General features: G+C 38.4%; 1 protein-coding gene across 1 annotated transcript in view; it reads left to right on the top strand.

The window, feature by feature from the left end:
- Nucleotides 1–11,293, top strand: part of ifrd2 (interferon-related developmental regulator 2) — a 39,641-nt gene extending 28,348 nt beyond the window's left edge. Inside the window, exons 6-12 of the mRNA XM_020929370.2 lie at nt 221–274; nt 1,682–1,860; nt 3,923–4,031; nt 4,873–5,007; nt 6,966–7,094; nt 7,354–7,449; nt 9,104–11,293. Coding sequence (XP_020785029.2) covers nt 221–274; nt 1,682–1,860; nt 3,923–4,031; nt 4,873–5,007; nt 6,966–7,094; nt 7,354–7,449; nt 9,104–9,184 — 783 coding nt within the window. The 3' untranslated portion in view covers nt 9,185–11,293. The remainder of the gene's footprint in view (nt 1–220; nt 275–1,681; nt 1,861–3,922; nt 4,032–4,872; nt 5,008–6,965; nt 7,095–7,353; nt 7,450–9,103) is intronic.
- The last annotated feature ends 3,388 nt before the right edge of the window (nt 11,294–14,681 follow it).

Genomic DNA, 14,681 nt, shown 5'->3' with positions numbered 1-14,681 from the left:
TTGTTGAAAAGTGACATATTTGAACCTCCCGTATATGACCTGAAGCCTCCATTTGTTGTATGACACAAAGAGGTGGACGGACATAGGGGGTAGGTGAAAACAGCTACTCTGAAGTATTACTAACTCAAAACAGCGATGAAAGAATTAAAATACTGTTACAGCATGATGGTTAAAGAATCTATTTGATGATAATATTAATTTCCATAATGTTTATTTCCAGTGCGCCAGAGCTTTGGGAATGTGCTGCTATGTCTCTACTGCTGAAGACGGAGAGGTATTTAAAGAAAAAAAACTTTTAAAAACTATTATTAAAGGTTCATTGTGTAACTTTTCTGGTGGAGGGTCTGTCAAACGCTTTTCTCTGTGGAGATGTTATTGCTTCGTCTGCAGTGTTGGGGAGTAACAGATTACATGTACCGGAGTTATGTAATCAGAGTACAAATTATGAGTAACTGTATTCAGTTACAGTTACTGTTTCAGTGAGTGGTAATTGGATTACAGTTACTTTGTTGAAATAAATGGATTACATAGCGGTATGTTCCTGTTTTCACATTTTGGGCTAAATCCCTTTTTCTTTTTTTTTTTTCTTTTTTTTTTTGTAATTCCACTCATTCCCGGAAAACTAAACCAGGACTAAACCAGGTCTAAAACCAGATCTAAACCAGTACTAATACAGGACTAAACAGGATTTAACAGGATAAAAACATTCTATCAATAATATTTTTTATTTGGTTCAGTAAAGTCTGGACTTTTTATTTTCTTATAACATCTTATGTGAAGATATCCAAGTCTTTGCTTCTCTACAGAAAATCAAGTAATCCAAAGTATTCAGATTACGTTACTCACTTTAAGTAATTTAATGGATTACGTTACAAACTATATTTTGGGGTATGTAATCTGTAATCTGTTGGGGAATACATTTTAAAAATAACCTTCCCAACACTGTTCTTCTGTAATGTTTCACAGTATGGTATTAAACATTTCTGTCATTAATGAGACCAAACCAGACCAAGTTACAGGTCAGATCTGTGGAGAGGCTACCCCGCTCCCAGTCAGAATGTTTGTTTTGCTAGGTATTTTTGAGCTATAAAATGACTTGTAATTGAATAAATGTAAGGCAGAGCTGTTTAAAGTCACACTGTGGAACATTCCAGGCAGAGCAATGACACATCCATAGAAAAAAGTTACACAGTGCACCTTTAAATCAACAGCTGCGAGTATTAGAGGGTTTCCACGGTGATGGAAATCTTGGAAAAGACATGTAAAGTGAAAATGTCAAGTTCCAGGCCTGAAAAAGTCGAGACATTTTGTAAATTCAATGAAAGTTTTGGAGAAGTCGTGGAATTTTTGTTTAGTATCTTTCACGGAACTACAGCTTAAGTTTTCATTAGACTATTCTGATTATGTCTGAACGTCTGCACCTTTTGTTTTAAAAGAGACGACAGTAAATGCACTGACAGGATTTTGAATGTTAAAAAAACTATAAAACCAAAACATAATTGAGTGGAAAGAATTAATGTTTCATATTTAGCCCTAAAAGTGTATTCAATTCTACACATGTAGGTGTTGTGAAGTCATGGAAAGTTCACTTTAGGTCGTGAAAAAGTCATTTGAAATTCTGTCAGTGAAATAGAGTGGGATTCCTCGTATTAGTACAAGCTCTGACTCTGTGTCTCTGTAGGACCTGATTCAGTCTCTGTCTCTGCTGGAGGGGGTCTTCATGGCGTCGTATCCGAACAGAGAGGGGGTCCTGCCCTCGGTGAAACCAGGGACCCCGGCTCTGCACACGGCGGCTCTCCAGGCCTGGGCTCTGCTCCTCACACTGTGCCCCGCCTCCAAGATCAACTCACTGCTGGACAGGTGAGTTTCAAATGTTTCCCGTGTTTATAAACCAGAAGAGACCATTTGTTGTGTGAATTAAATACATTTGTTAGAGCTAATATCATAGACAATACATACCTCGATACTTAGGCCACAGTACGATACAGATCCTGATACGGTGAGCTTTTGATTCGATACAATATATTTCAAATCGATTCAATATGGTTCAATAAAAAATAAAGGCTAAATCACGGCTGTGTTACTAAAAATCTTCATTAAACCACTTCTTGTGCAAAGTTAGTATGAAACACAAACATTTTACTCATCAAAACAGTGAAAATGTCAAATGTGCCGCATAAATTAGTTTCCTTCCACTAAACAAGCAACAAAACTGTAGCTCTGTAACAAAATTGTTGAGTAAAATATACCGAAAATACTCTTGATGATATCGATACAGCAGCCCACGATATTGATACTGTATCATCACATTAAACAATACGATATATCAATATTTCTATATTTTTGCACACCCCTAACTAGCCGCTGCGTTCGAAATAAGAAGTGTTCATGGTGGTGCTTCTGGTTCCATCGACTCAGGTTCCAGTTATGTTTATATTGAAAAACCTCACCCCTCTCTCTGTAACTGCTGCTGTGAGCCTCGCCATTTTGGTCTTAAAATGTTCATATTAACCCACTCTACATGATCCTAGAAGAGTGAACAAACAAAAATATAATTTATAGTCACAAAAAGGGTAGAGAATAATTGGTTGTGGGACATTTATGTAAACGTGATAAACACCAACGAAGATAATCGCCATTTTATCACCAGAATGTGCTGAAAAAAGCTACTTATCCTTGATGTTTTTCTTCTAGATCAGGGGTGTTAAACATATGGCCCGGGGGCTGGATCCAGCCCTCCAAAACCTTTAATCTGGCCCTCGGCTGATTTTCTTCTAAAATATTTGAATTATATTTTAAAACCTGAAGACAGAATTTGCTATTTTTCGCACACCATTCACAGTCAAAACCTCTGATGTGCCCGCACACATGCAACTAGAAATAATAGATTTACAGTTACTATCTACCTTTGTGAGCAGTAATGAACATTAAAAAAACAAATCTGCGGTCAAAGACAACACACAAGCACTTGAATAACATTTTGAAGACAGCATCTGCTCAGGACATGGTGCCTGATATTGATGCACTTGTGCAGGATAAAAAATGCCAAGTTTCAGGAGCAAAAACAAAGCATGACTAAACTGTATGAAATGCAAACAAGTTCATGTTAAAACTTTGTGTTGAAATTGCATTTTTCTTAAAGTTTCAGGTTGTTCATAATATTATAATATTATAATAAGAAAGAGTTCATCAATTAAAAAAGATTTCAGTAATAAATTTGCGATTCTCTGCACAAATATTTGAACTTATTGTTATTTTTGGGGTTTATATGTCATGAGTTTTCTGATCTGGCCCCTTTGGATCATAGTAGGTTGGATACGACCCCCGGACCAAAATGAGTTTGACACCCCTGGTCTAGATCAGATTTAATGCACAATTCTATAGTTGTTTAAAAATTTAACTTATTCATAATATTAAAATTATTCTTATTAAAAAAAAATTTTTAAGTGTCACCTACTTTATTATTGTGATATAATTGTTAGAGCTTTTTGGTGGAGGGTTCATCAGATGCTTGTTTCCACGGAGATGTTCTTGCTTTGTCTGGAATGTTTCACAGTATGGCATTAAACCTTTCTATCTTCATGGAGACCAAACCAGACCAAGTTACAAGTCAGATCTGTGGAGAGGCGACCTCGCTCACTGTCAGAATGTCTGGTTTTCTAGGTATTATTGAGCTATAAAACCACATGTAATTGAATAAATATGAAGTAGAGCTGTTTAAAGTCATATTGTGGAACATTCCAGGCAGGGCAGTGATATCCATAGAAACAAGCAGGTGACGGACCCCCAACCAAGAAGTTACATAGTGCTCCTTTAAACAATGAGGCACAGAGTCGTTGAACACCTGGAAATAGTGGAAATAGTGTAATTTTGGCCCTTTTTAAGTTGACAAAACATCATCCTGTTTTCCTTCTCTCCAAAGCCACATCCCCAAACTGCAGTGCTGCCTTCAAAGCCCAGACGTAAACTACAGAATCGCCGTGGGAGAAACCATCGCTCTCCTGGTCGAGCTCGGACGAGACATAGATGAGGTACACAAATAATCAGAACATTTTTACTGTTAGGAAGCTCAGCAGGAAGGTGATCAATGACCCAACCCATGTTCTTCACAGTCAGTTTGAGTTGATGCCATCAGGCAGAAGGTACAGGGTCCCAAACTGTAAACTGAACAGATTCAAACATTCTTTTGTGCCACTAGCTGTTAAACTGCTAAACTCAGATAATGCAGTTAAAAAATAATTATAAAAGGCTTAGGGATTGTGCAATCAAAACTGCACATAGGTGTAGGGAATGTGCCATTAAAGCTACACATAGGCTTAAGGAATGTGCAATAATTAAATCTGCACATAGGCTAAGGGAATGTGCAATAATTATAACTAAAACTGCACATAGGCTTAGGGAATGTGCAATCAAAACTGCACATAGGCTTAGGGAATGTGCAATAATTATAACTAAAACTGCACATAGGCTTAGGGAATTAGGCTTAGGGAATGTGCAATAATTATAACTAAAACTGCACATAGGCTTAGGGAATGTGCAATAATTAATAGAACAGAAGAATGCAAGGGTTTGCCTGTTAAGGATAATTTAAGGGTCGTGTTGGTGCATCACTCGTGGTCATACTGGTCTCATATTTACTTTGTTTTATGGTGTTTGTTTATGTGCTGCTTTGTGTTGTGTTGTCCTGTTTTTTGATAAAACATGTTACGCCCTTGTCCCAAGACAAATTTCTCCCATGGGAGACAATAAAGGATTATCTTATCTTATCTTTACAAGTGCTAAATAATTATGTAATGTATGTTTTTCAAGTCTGTGTTGAACCAGGCATACATTTCACACTCTTTTTTTGTCTTTTTTTGTCTTTTTTTTCAGGAGTTTGAGGTAGAAGACAGCGATAGTTTGTGTGAATCCTTGAAAAGTTTAGCCACAGACGGCAACAAGCACAGAGCCAAAAATGACCGTCGGAAACAGCGGTCCATATTCAGAGAAGTCCTGCACTTTTTAGAGGTACAGTTTAAACTCTTGTGAGCTTTAAGTCGTGTTATAATGTTGGTACTTCATCAAAAACACACCTGGAGTTGTGTTTTGTTTCATTCACACATGTTTGAGTAACCTTTTGTTGTTAGTTTACATTTACAAACTCATAATGCTCAGTTCCAACTTGTGATGTTATGAAGTGGTAGTTTTCAAGTTTACAGCTGCATTTTGCCTTTAGTTCTGTAGAGATTGGCAATTCTAGGGCTGAAATCATTCAAATGATTCTAGTGAACGTGTGTGGCGTTTAAAATCCAGGATTCCCACGGTCATTGAAATCCTGGAAGTCATGGAATTTAAAGGTTGTATAGAGGATTTTTCAAGGGAAAAGAAATACAGCGGCAGTCCTTTTTCCAAATGTTGTGCATGCGTGACACCACCTTCCTCCTCCACAGCTCCCTCAGTAGAAACATCTCCTCCCGCCTCTTTACTCTAGAAATCACTCTTGTTTACAGCCGGTGAAGTGACCTGTCTAGAAATAATTTAGCGACCGACGCGTCAGTTTTTAGATCCTTCGTCTGCTTCAGTCGCGCCATCGCTGAAAGGAATCTCCAAGAATCACCTCAGTTTGTCTTCGCTCCTTTTCCCCTTCTCTTCTTCTTTCAGCGACCTCAAAAACTGACTTTCTTTTGCGGCGAACTGGTCGTGGATTCTCGTCCGCCATCGCAACAAACTTTGTGCGAACTGCGAGGAAGCGACAGTTTAAAAAAGCCTCTAAAACCCGCTGCATAAACCACATAATCCCTGCGCGCCGCGAGTCAGTTACACTAGAAATGTAGGGAGTTTGATTGACAACCTAACAGCCAATAGATAAAGAGGGAGCCTCGTTTTCTATTGGCTGATGTTTCTCTGGCCTCACTTCGTCCGCAGTTGATAGATTTTCATTCTTTTTTTATTGGTCATCTTAATTACAAGGCTGCCGCATCTCTGTAATGGTATTTTAAACTTTCATTAACAATTTGAAACAAAACAAAAAATCCTCCATACGACCTTTAAGTATCTCTTTCACGCAACTACAGTGTTCTGTTAAGTTTTCATTAGGCTATTCTGATCATTTCTGAATGTCTGCGCCTTTTGTTTAAAAGAGACGACAATAAATACACTGACAGGATTTTGAATGTTAAAAAACTATAACACCAAACCATAAGGTGAGTGGAAATGTTCAAGATTTCATATTTAGCCCATCAATTCTGCACATGTAGGTGCTGTAAAGTCATGGGAAATTCACTTTAGGTCAGACATGTGAAACTCAGGCCCGGGAGACCAAATTTGGCCGGCGATATAATTATATTTGGCTCGTGAAATCATATCAAATATGTATTAGAGCTGCCCGCCGGCTACAGATAGACTATAGATAGACATTATTTATTTAAAATGTTGTTATTATTTTATATTCTGCTTGTTCTGGATTCATAGTTTTAGTAAAACTATTATTACACATTTATTTTAATGAGAAAAGATTTAACATTACATATCTCAATAGAAGAGAAAACATGCAGATGTTGTTGACATTTTTCAGTAAATATTTAGTTTGGCCCACGACTTGGTCCCAGTTTTTCATTTTGGCCTCTGTGAACTTGAGTTTGACACCCCTGCTTTAGGTCATGAAAAAGTGATGGAAAAGTTTAGACATTTTGTCGGTGAAAAACCGTGGATACCCTGACAATCAAAGTGGAGCACTTTGTATATTACCACGTGACATCACAAGGAAGAACAGAGTGTTTTCGGTTTGAGGGAAGAACTCAAGCTAAATATGCAGAGTTTGTGTGGTAAACATGTGAATGAAACAAAACACAACTCGAGGTCTGTTTTCAATAAGGGAACAACATTATAACATAGATTAGAAAATGGTGCAGTAGGGGTCCTTTAACTCTTCTTCACAAAGATGATGAAGAAACAGATTTTGACTCATTTCTGCGTTATTTCTGTAGAATGAGGAGTTCACAGAGGAGAAGATTCGTTTCGGAGTGGAGAGCGTTTACATCGACAGCTGGACGAGAAGACGGATCTATGACGCCTTTAAAGAAATACTGGGCTCTGGAGTCAGGCACCACCTACAGGTCAGTTAAAGAATCACTGTGTAACTTTTTAGTGAGGGATGATTATGTTTTGCCTAGAATATTCCACAGTAAGACATTAAATAATATTGTATATTTGATGTATTTTATTAAACGTAAACCAGGTATAGTCAAAGATACCTGGACCCGACTATCTAGCACTTTTATTATGTAATCAAGTAAAGTAACATTATACGTATTTTTTATTTCACACTTTATTTATATGTTGTGTGAAACTAACTGAATTGTGTGTTCATTTTAGTTCAACCCGCTCTTGAGAGACATCTTTGGCCTTGGAGCTTCTCTCATTTTAGACCCTGTTGCTGTTAAAAACAACAAGATTTCACGTTTTGAGAAGGTAAATACTCAGATTTTATATTTTTAGTTTCCTTTCCTTATTGAACATTACGAGTGATGGGAAGAGCTCTTTGAAAATGTATTTAGTTACAGAATACTGAATACCTGCATTAAATTGTATTTTGTAACATATTCGTATATACATGGTCCAGTCTAAGTACTGTATTCTCAATACATAGAACAGACATGTCAGACTCAGGCCCAGGGGCCAAATTTGACACTCGTTATAATTATATTTGGCCCGCGAGATCATTTCAAATATGTATTAGAGCTGCCCGCCGGTTACAGACAGACTATAGAGACATTATTTATTTAAAATGTTGTTATTATTTTATATTCTGCTTGTTCTGGATTCAGTGTTTAAGCAAAACTATTATTAAACATTTATTTTAATAAGAAAAGGTTTAACATTACATATCTCGAAAGAATAAAAAACATGCAGATGTTGTTGACATTTTTCAATAAATGTTTACTTTGGCCCACGACTTAGTCTCAGTTTTTAATTTCGTCCCTTTGTGAATTTGAGTTTGACACTAGGGCTGTCGCGGTTAGGGAATTTCTCCTACGGTGCAGTATAGTGGCTCAACAACAGATGATATCGCAACCCCTCCCCCACCCCACATCCCCCGGAGTTACAATATTTCCATCGGCACTGAAAACTCTCTCCGATGATGCACATTCACATGCACCTTGGTTGTCGTGTGGATATAACGTGTGTAGCGTGGGAGAAATAACACTTGTCTTTGGAACAAGTGCCGCTGCATCTCTCCAGCTCTCACTGTGGCAGCTCGGGTCAGAGTCCTGCACCAGGTCGGGTACACGGGGACTTAAGAGAGCACGCGGAGCAGGTGTCCACAAAGTGCGATCGGGTGACGGCTGCATTTACCTCCGTGCAGCGCGGAGCTCCTGCAGTCCTTTCATCTGCGGTCACCCGACAGTCTTCACAGGCACACCTTAGTCCTGGGTTAGTCCTGGGTTAGTCCTGGGTTAGTCCTGGGTTAGTCCTGGGTTAGTCCTGGGTTAGTCCCGGGCAGAATGTTAACGGGTCCGTGCGGGTGCAGGACTCTGGGTCGGGTCATGTGGTCAAGCCCTACTTGACCCTGAAATAAAATATTTTTACACTGAGTTGCATTTAAATTAGTGTGAAAACTAAACATAGTATTAATAACCAGAGAAGTCGACAGGGGGGACAAAGGGGGTTTGTCCTGGGCCCCGAGGTCTTAGGGACTCAGAATTGGACCCTTTTAATTTATTTTGGAGGGAGGCCTATCTGAGACTTCTTGCCCTGGGCCCCCAAATTTATGTGGACGGGCCTGTTAATAATATGTTTGTTTCACTGTTTTTAAAACATTTTCTATCACTGACTGAAGATGGGAAAAATCACACCTGCACTCATGGCAAGAGCAGTGTTTTCTATTTTTTCTCACTGATTCTTTGCAGTTTGAAGCCTAAATTGCATGATAAAATACCATAATTTACTCCTTTGTTTTATAGTGTATTCTGAATACAACCAAATGAAGTAACTGTACAGGAATACAGTTACTCACATTTAGTACTCAGAACACATATTCTTGGTGCATATATCCAGTTGCTTCCCAACACAAGAATTATTCTTTTATAATTTCATCTGTTTTATTTATTTATTTGTTTTTCAGCATCTTTTCAACGCTGCTGCCTTCAAAGCACGGACGAAACTGAGGAACAAAGTGAGGGACAAACGCGCCGACGTCATGTGACCGGAGCACATTCGCAAAAAGTTTAGGAAAATATAAATCAAGACGGAACTGAAGCCTACAGAATGGACTCTGCCTCTTTTGTCTCATCCAGCATGGTCGGCTGCCCGTGCTCCAAGTCGGCCAGTTCCTCTCCGAAAACCCCGACGCCTTAGCCAGACTTCACCCTCTGCCTTGAAAAACCAACCACACATGGACCAAGGTTTTAGCAAAATGAATATTATGCGCGCTGTCTCAGGTTTACAGTCTCAAATACTATTGCTGTACTTTCTATGGCAATGTACAGACCTATGCATTTTCACTTTAAGTTAGTTTTTCAAATAATATTACAATAAAACAGGTCACATATTTAGGAATGGATCGGCCCTGGTTCATTGGTGAATCTAATGGGCGAAATACTTTAAAAAGACATTTAAAGGGCCCTTATTATGTTATTTTCTGATGTATGTAATTATAATGTTTTTTCCTCATCAAAAACAGACCTGGAGTTGCGTTTTGTTTCATTTACCCATTTACCGTATTGTCCACACTATAGGGCGCTCTGGATTATAAGGCGCACTGTCATTGATTGGTCTATTTTCTAACTTTTTTCACAAATAAACTACACCGGACTATAAGGCGCATTAAATGAAATACAACAGTTCGATAAGTCAGTCAAACTTTATTTAATACGTTCACAATAACTCTCAACTTTGTTCAACTGTAACGCGTAAAAAAAAAACTGTCTGAGATGCTAAATTGTTCGTGTATTCACAATAACTCATAATTGTTCAAACAGTTGGGGGATTACGGCGTCCAGCACACCCGCATCCCTCTCGTCATTATCCGAGTCAGTGTGGTTACTGTTCCTTGGCAGTTCAGTGATGATTTGGGTCTTGGTGAAAGCTCGGACCACAGTTGATACTGATCTTTAGCCCGGGCGTCCACGATCCGTCGGCAGATCGTGGCGTAAGTCGCTCGGCGCTGTCTCTCTGTCTTGGTGAATGTGTGTTCTCCTTCTCTCATCCACTGCTCCCACGCAGCTCGCACTTTCACTTTATAACAGCCTTGAGTTTAAAGTGAGCGTTGTGAGCGTGTCTCTCGACAGGTGCATTTTGATATTAAAAGGAATCACAGTATGTTTTACTCTGCGATGCTCCTGACTACAGGAGCCGTAATGCTGCAAGTGGTGCGGCTTTGTAGTTTACTAAAGTCGTACTAAGACACCCCAATAAATTCATATATATAAGGCGATCTGGATTATAAGGTGCACAGTTGTTTTTTGATGAAATTAAAGGTTTTTAAGTGCGCCCTATAGTGCAGAAAATACGGTATACAAGATTACTCAAACGTGAATGAAACAAAACACAACTCCAGGTATGTTTTATGAAGAGGTAAAACCATTATAACATGGCTTAAAACGCACAAGAGTCAGTTTTGTGTCATATAGGACCTTTTAACTTGAGCCAAAAACATATTTGATCATGCTTTAAAAAACAACTATTCTTTTACTGGCCCCTTGAGGCTGGAGGTGGTATTACAAGTTAAAGTATAAACACCATTTCTACCTTTACTACTGCTTTTCTTAGTGTTCTGTTATTTCTTTAAATCTTCTAATTTTCACATCTAGAGCAGTAGGAACCCAAACTAATTTTATTCATGTTTTTGTGACACTACTTTGTACAAAAGTATAATTATTCTTTCTAAACCTTTAATCCTCAAGAGACAAGGGCCTGTGTATTATCATGGTGGTTGGAAAATGTTGTTTAAGCGCTCCCTCGAGGAACCAGCTAGGGACTGCAGCTCTCTCTTCAGTCTATCTCAAACCAGAGCCATGGTTTAATCTGCCAAAAATGAAGTGTGTTGTGAGAGTTTATTTAACTTTTTAAATAAATAATATCTATAGGAGACTCCCAATGGGTTTGAGAAGCTATAGTCTTTGTACTCAGATGAATTTATGAGAGAAGATATCCAGTTTTAACCATTGTGTTGGAGAGAAGTGTGTTTTACTCCTAATTTATTACAAATCCGGGTGGTGCTGTGGTGCCGTTTACTCCGTCTGGTTTTCAGACGGACAGGAAATGTGGAAATGTGTGCAACTTGAATCAATAAAAAAATGAAATACACCTTAAATATGTATTAGTCTGGGTCACTCGGCTTATTTTATCACTGTTCCAAGTTGTGATGTCATGTGGTAATACAGGAAGTGCCCCACTGTGTGTTTTTTTTTGTTTTTTTTTTTTTAACTCCATACACCTTTACTGGAATCATCTGGATCATTTCAGCCCTGGAAGTTACAGCAGGGTTCCCACGGTCATGGAAATCCTGGAAAAGTCATGTTATGTTGTATATTCAATGAAAGTTTTGGAATAAGTCATGGAATTTTAGTATCTCTTTCACACAACTACAGCGTTCTGTTAAGTTTTCATTAGGCTATTAAGATTATTTCTGAACATCTGCACCTTTTGTTTAAAAGAGACGACAATAAATGCCCTGACAGGATTTTGAATGTTAAAAAATTATAATACCAAACCATAAAGTGAGTGGAAAGGGTTAACATTTCATATTTAGCCCTGAAAGTCTGATGAATTCTACACATGTAGGTGCTGTAAAGTCATGGAAAATTCACTGTAGGTTGTGAAAAAGTCATGGAAAAGTTTTGAAATTTTGTCAGTGAAAACAAGTGGGAACTCTGTTACAGGCTCTACTAAACAAAAGGTAAAAGGTTCGCCTTTAACTTGAAAACTACCGCTTCATGACTTAGACCAGGCATATCCAAACTACAGCCTGTGGGCCAAATGCGGCCCTCGAACTAATTTTTCTTGGCCCTCAGGCTTCCAGGTGACTTGACCCAAATTACCTTACATCAATTAAAAATTAACTTTTTACTGCAAGTTTTTTGAAAATCAACTTTGATAAAGCTAATATTGAATAATTAGTGTGTGGTTTTGAGGATCTTGGCATGAATAAAGGACAGACGGCTCATTCTAACGTGTTAAACATCCACATATTTCAATTTTCAATTATTCCCTGTACTGAGCACCAGTGTACGGCCCTTGATCGGCCCCCTGCTTCGTCTGTGTTCAGATATGTGGCCCTTGATGAAAAAAGTTTGGACACCCCTGCTTTAGACAAACTGTACTGATCCACAAGGGAAATTCACATGACAAGGTGGAACGGAGCATTTTGAGCTTTGGAGATGTAGACAGATTAATAATGCAGGATTTCTCAAACACATATGAATGAAACAACACAACTCCAGGTCTGTTTTTGAGCAAGTAACAACATTAAAACATGGATTCAAGCTCACAAGAGTTAATTTTGTGTAATATAGGTAAGTGCATGTAACTTTTCTGGCGGAGGCTCTGTCACCTGGTTCTCTCTATGAAGATGTTGCCTGGAATGTTCCACAGTATGGCATTACACTTACTTATCTCTATGGAAACACCAGGCAGGTGACACCAAATGGCCAAGAGAGGCGAGCCCACTAATAGTAAGAATGCATGTTTTTAGGTCAATAAAACCAATGTTATTGAGTAAATTCCAAACCAGTTTAATTTCCATGGAGACGAGAAGGTGGCAGACCCTCAGCCAGAAAAGTTACACAGTGTATCTTTAACTGAAGAGCAGTGATCACAATGGATTTTTTAAAACTTACTTATGGAAGCCCTGAGAGGCAAGAGAAAAAAAAAGAGGCTCTATTTTGTAAGTGTTTTTTTTTTTTCACCAACTCAAAAAAAAAAAAAAAAACTCTACTTTTTTTTTTCTTTTTCTCTTGTGTTTTTTTTTATTATTTTTTTTTAAATTTTATTTATTTTTTGCTGTTGATGTGGCTGACGGAAAAAAAAAGTGAGAAAAAAGAGCGAGAGTGGGGATCACTGCTCCAGGCTGGAAGACAGAACGCCGCACTGCCTCTAGTTTTAGCGGGACTGAGGTGCACCCTGACCCGAACAGACATGAAAGGACCAGGACTGTACCAGGACTGTTGGGAGGGGCCTGGAGGTGCGTCCGTCGTACACGTTAGGGCGCACCTCAGCCCCGCTAAAACCAGAGACAGTGCGGCGTTCTGTCTTCCAGCCTGGAGCAGTGATCCCCACTCTCGCTCTCACAGAATGACAGCGGATCAGTGATGCATTGATCTTACTTCTCATATTACTCATAAAAGAGAACATAAAACATAAAACTCATGAAAAGACTGTATTCAGCTAGAATAAAAAAACACAACCTGTACCAGGTGAGTTTCAAACCCTGGCCTCCCACGTCCCAACTCAGAACCTAACGCCACAAGCCAAATCTCTGGCGACTTGCTGGAAATACTTAGGCTCTGAGTAGTGTTGTTTTTTTGTTTTGTTTTTTTCATCAGCCACACCAACAGTGAAAAAAAAAGAAAAAAAACACAAGAGAAAAAAAAAAAAAAAAAAATTTTTTTATTTATTTATTTTTTTTTTTTTAGAAAAAAAAAAAAGAATTGTCGAAAAAAATATGTAGAATTTTTTTTTCTTTTTTTGAGAATTTTTTTTTTTTTTTATTCTTTTTGAGTTGATGAAAAAAAAAAAACACTTAGAAAATAGAGTCCGTATTACGACGGAGTATAAGGGTCAGATGAAAAAAAAAAAAAAAATGCTGGCGCTACGAGAATAAAGTCGTAACATTTTGACATTAAAGTCGGAATATTTTGAGAATAAAGTCGAAGTTAAAATAAAGTCGGAATATTATGAGAATAAAGTTATAATATTACGAGAATGAAGTCGTAATAAAATCAAAGTCAAAGTGAAAAATGCAGCAGAAGATAAACCTTGTTTTTCAATATAAAACCAAAAATAAGAAAACGAACAACAATTTTCTTCATTATTTGCGCCTCCGGACTGAACCAGGACTGAACCAGGACTAAACGAGGTCCGAGACCAGACAGGGACTGAGACCAGGATTTAGACCGGGACTAGACAAGGACTGAGATCAGGATTGAGACCGGGAACAGGACCAGGACTGAGACTGGGAATGAGACCGGGACCAGACCAGGACTGAAAATGGTTTAGTCCTGGTTTAGTCCCGATTCAGTCCTGGTTCAGTTTTGGTTCAGTCCGTATGCGGCGCAATATTCCCACATCGCATTTTAAAGTCACGGAAATGCCATTTCCCATTTCCGTGACTTAAACCAGGATTAAACCTGGACTAAACCGTTTTCAGTCCTGGTCTGGCCCCGGCCTCAGTCCTGGTCTGGTCTCAGTCTCAATCCTGGTCTTTCTGGTTTGGTTCCGGACCTGGTTTAGTCCTTATTCAGTCCTTGTTCAGTCGAATGAACGAATGATACACAGATTCTTCTCCTTTACAAAATGCTCCAAATTCTCCATTCGTTCAGACTTTCCGAGCAGCCGATATTCTCCTAATATTATGACTTTATTTTGACTTTACTCTCATAAAATTACTACTTTATTCTCGTAAAAATATGACTTTATTCTTTAATGTCGAAATGTTACGACTTTATTCTAGTAGCGCCAGCATTTTTTTTTTTTTATCTAAC

Source organism: Boleophthalmus pectinirostris, unplaced genomic scaffold, assembly GCF_026225935.1.
Source record: "Boleophthalmus pectinirostris isolate CB_2022bp ecotype Guang Dong unplaced genomic scaffold, ASM2622593v1 HiC_scaffold_8, whole genome shotgun sequence".
NCBI lineage: Eukaryota > Metazoa > Chordata > Actinopteri > Gobiiformes > Gobiidae > Boleophthalmus > Boleophthalmus pectinirostris.
The sequence above is the reverse complement of the archived record's forward strand: the minus strand, read 5'-3'. Positions and strand labels throughout refer to the sequence as shown.